The following is a 3,669-nucleotide window of genomic DNA, read 5'->3' as shown; positions in this document are numbered from 1 at the left end:
CACCATGTGTGTTCATAGGATGGCCAAGGCCTTCAGGGTGAGGAGGATGTCAGAGGCAGGACCCTGCACACTCGACAGTTGGGCACAGGGGGATGCCCTGCCATGGTGGATGGCTGTGGATGCTCCTTCCTCCCGTCGGCAGCTCGTTCCATTGCCATGGCTGCCACGGCCCCAGATGTGCATCCAACTCCGACCTTCCCAGCAATATTTGGCGGTCTACAGGCTCAGTGAAGACCTATCTCCCCACTTGCAGGTTATGGTACACACAGCATTTACAAATACCAGTGCAAAAAACAGGAAAAAACACCCCAAATACCACAATGGGTCAGCAGAGGCCCTGGGCATCATCTGCTCTGCTCCCACTGCTCAGAGTGTCTGCACACTTGCCTTGAGCTCGGCGCCGTGGGTCACCAGTGCTGGGAGCTCTCTGTTCCCCTCCAAGGGAGCATTGGCAGCCAGTGCCAAGGGGTTTCGGCTAATCACCAGGTCCAGCTTATCTCCAGCCTCCGAAATCAAGGGAACAGCCAGACAGCAGTCAAAGTCTCTTGTTCGGATGCGGTTTACCTGCCAGGATGGATTTAGGGTGTGCCATGGAGAGGAACAACAGAAAGACCATGTTTGTTAGTCAGAAAATGCAAGATTAGTGCTAACCCCACACCTGTGAAAACACACAACTCTTGGGGGTCCCTGATTCCAGGGCCACAATGGAGCAGAGTGGAGGCACTGAGCATCCTTGCTTAGCTCAGGAATGACACAGTAACTGGTAGAGGAAGGGGGGAAAAAAGTCTGAATCAGGCATGAACCCCGACTCCCAGTGTCTGGAGAAGTATTACAAGTATTAAACACTGCAGGGCTCAAAATCAGTTCTCCAGTTCAAGCCTGTAGGAGAAAGGTTGCAGTTTTTCATGATTTTTTTTGCTATCGTGGCTTTTACTGGCCTTAAATTTGTAGTGCCAGGTATTCAGCACCTAGAAAACAAATAAAGCCCCAAGGCTTCTGGCAACCATTTCCCAGCTCAGCCAGCAGTAAACCGAGACTATACTGAACAGTTTCTGCTTCTTCTCTTCCCATTTGCATCCTTCATTTCACAGGAGCCTGGATGTTTTTCATGTGGGCTTGGAAGGTGGCTGCAAATTCTGTCCATAAGATTCAGCAGTGAAAGCAGTTACTGTTGGCTCGTGCAGACCTTCAAGCACATTTCTAGGCTGGGTCATCTGCAGGAACCACCCCAGATCTCTTGCCTACAGCTACCAGAACACCTGGGCTTGGTGCCACGACAGCTCTGGGGCAGAGGGGCTGGCAAACAGCCTAGCACGGGGATGTGAAGCAGGGAAGGCAGAAAGGAATTTCCCACCCACCTTTGGAATGAACAAAACCCCTGGGGCCAGGTGTTGCTTCCTTCTCTGGGTAAGGGCTGGATGAGTCCCATATGACCCTTCCATCTCAAATCCTTTCCCGGACTAATGCACACCCCAGGAGCTGGGCTCGGTGACAGCAGCAGTGTCCCCCTGCCCTAGCTGGCATCCACACAGCTGACCCCAATACTGCTCCTTACACCATAGTAACAAGGGACAATTTCTCGCTCACTCATGGACAAGGAGAGATAAACCATGAGCTTGCTCTGCCCTTACTCTACACCAGGCAGGCAGTTGCAGTTCAGAAGTGCCATTACTGCAATGCCATGCTCCAGCTGATCCATCCAGCTGGGAGGCAGAGGGTCTGTGACAGCAGGGCCAAGGTGTTTTGCTGTCCTTCAGGCACATCACCATGCCTACGATCAGCAGCGCTGTGAAGCATCCTCAGCATTGTATGTCTGTACTTCTTGAGGGGAGTCGCCTGTACCAGGTCTGCAATCCCTCACTCACAACTCCTCATGTCAACACAATGGCAATCACCTCCTCTTCTTGTAGGTGCAAGCTGTGCAGCCCAGCATGAGGAAGAAGGGTGTCAAAAGTCTCCACGCCGCTCTGTTTAGGATTTTGGGCACACCTCCCAGAGCACTTGGCACTCGCAAAAAGTGACACATCCAACACTGAACAGAAAGGTAGCCCAGAGCCTAATTAGCTTCTTGTTCATTCTTGCACCATCTTTTATTTGAAGCTGAGAAGGAATAATTGTATAGCAGCCAACTGGCTAGAGACCATAACAAGCTTAAACAAGGTTCCCCACAGTGCTGCCAGTCCTCCAGTTACCTGATATACATAATATATTGGCTCTAATCAGACTGCTCAGAACCCCCGTCTAGAAATTAGTAAAACTAAACATCTTTCTGAGTGTGTCCAAATATGGTCACAATATCTGCATTTCCAAATGGCGGCAATTTTTCTATTGAGGTTGCACTTCCTCAGTTGCTGTCTGAGTTGCCTCAAAGCTAAAATAGTTGGTTTTCATCCATATAAAGGTCTTTTCCAATCTCCAAAATTCACCACACTCTTACTGTCCCTTTGGTAGTCCGATATGTTCAGGGCACATTTAATACAGACTGTGCTTTTGGCCAGAGTTTTTATTCTGTTTCTGCATCAGCTATTTCAGATCAAGTATCTTGCAAAGAAAAATATCCATTAAAAACCACTTTGCTTGAAGGATGTGTTTCCTAGAAAACTCTTTTAGTTGTCAAAGGCATGCATAGAACTTCATGAACATCATTCAACTCCACAAGGGCTTTGCAGGAACACATATAGGTCAACAGAGTCTGGTTCATCCAAAACCCACCTTCTTTCATGACAGGAAAAGGACTGAGGGTGAGGAGAAGAAGCAACACAGGTTTTTGCTTGTTTTGAGCTGTCCAAGCTCAAAAAGGCCAGTGCTGGGACAGGCTGCGTCCTGGAATAGGTGTAACCTAGGGGTACCACCTGGGGTACCACCTGAAGATGCTACCTAATGAATTCTCATTATAAAACACAGGTCTCATTGAGTGCTTGGTGGCTAACAGCTCACCTAGTTGGCTAACTATTACCTTTCATTAAAGTTAGTGCTGCCATGGATGGGTCTCACTTCTCTCTTCCTCTCAGCCACTCATTCACTCCGTCCCAGCCTCCAGAACTGCATTTTGCATTTATTACCTGAAGCACTCTGTCATATGGCTTGAGGCCACACTGATCTGCTGGCCCATCCGGACGGACCATATTTACATAGACACCTTTTTCTAACAGGCCATCAGACAAACTGAATCCAAAGTCTTCGCTCTCCGGGTCTTTGTGGAGCGTCATCTGGAGAGGCAGAAACAGAAAAAGTAGTTTTGACATGGCAGAGTAAAGAGGTGATGTACAGGGTTAGCAGGATGAGAGTAGCATAGGCAATGTGTGCAGACCTACAGCAATTCTACTCTGGATCTCCTGAGCACATTTTTCTGAGCCTGGGCAGCTAAGACAGATTGAGCATTATTTACCTGACACCTTCATCGCAGATAGATCACATGGAGAATTGCTTGGGTGACCAGCATAAAACCAACCCCCGACAGTCCCTCACTTTGGAGGTGGAAGGAAATACAAGTAGTGCAATACAGCTGTCAGCTGCCATGTTTCACCCAAAGAACAACAAACAAGTGTTATTAATGGACCATTGCCTTCCCTGGCCCAGGTTATGCTGTATATCCTCTGTGTGTGCCAGACCATCACAGGAAAAATCAACATGTTCAGGGGGAATTTTCAAAGTAGCGTGTCAAATGTG

The 3,669-nt window shown here is 48.5% G+C and overlaps 1 protein-coding gene across 1 annotated transcript in view; it reads right to left on the bottom strand.

The window, feature by feature from the left end:
• Positions 1–366: 366 nt before the first annotated feature.
• GRIP2 (glutamate receptor interacting protein 2) overlaps positions 367–3,669 on the bottom strand; it is a 57,142-nt gene continuing 53,839 nt past the window's right edge. The window contains exons 22-23 of the mRNA XM_009082482.1: positions 3,063–3,209; positions 367–564 (exon numbers count right to left, since the gene is read on the bottom strand). Of these exons, the coding sequence (XP_009080730.1) occupies positions 367–564; positions 3,063–3,209 (345 nt within the window). The remainder of the gene's footprint in view (positions 565–3,062; positions 3,210–3,669) is intronic.

The sequence above is a fragment of the Acanthisitta chloris genome, unplaced genomic scaffold (genome assembly GCF_000695815.1).
Source record: "Acanthisitta chloris isolate BGI_N310 unplaced genomic scaffold, ASM69581v1 scaffold10539, whole genome shotgun sequence".
NCBI lineage: Eukaryota > Metazoa > Chordata > Aves > Passeriformes > Acanthisittidae > Acanthisitta > Acanthisitta chloris.
This window is presented reverse-complemented; position numbering and strand designations above follow the sequence as displayed.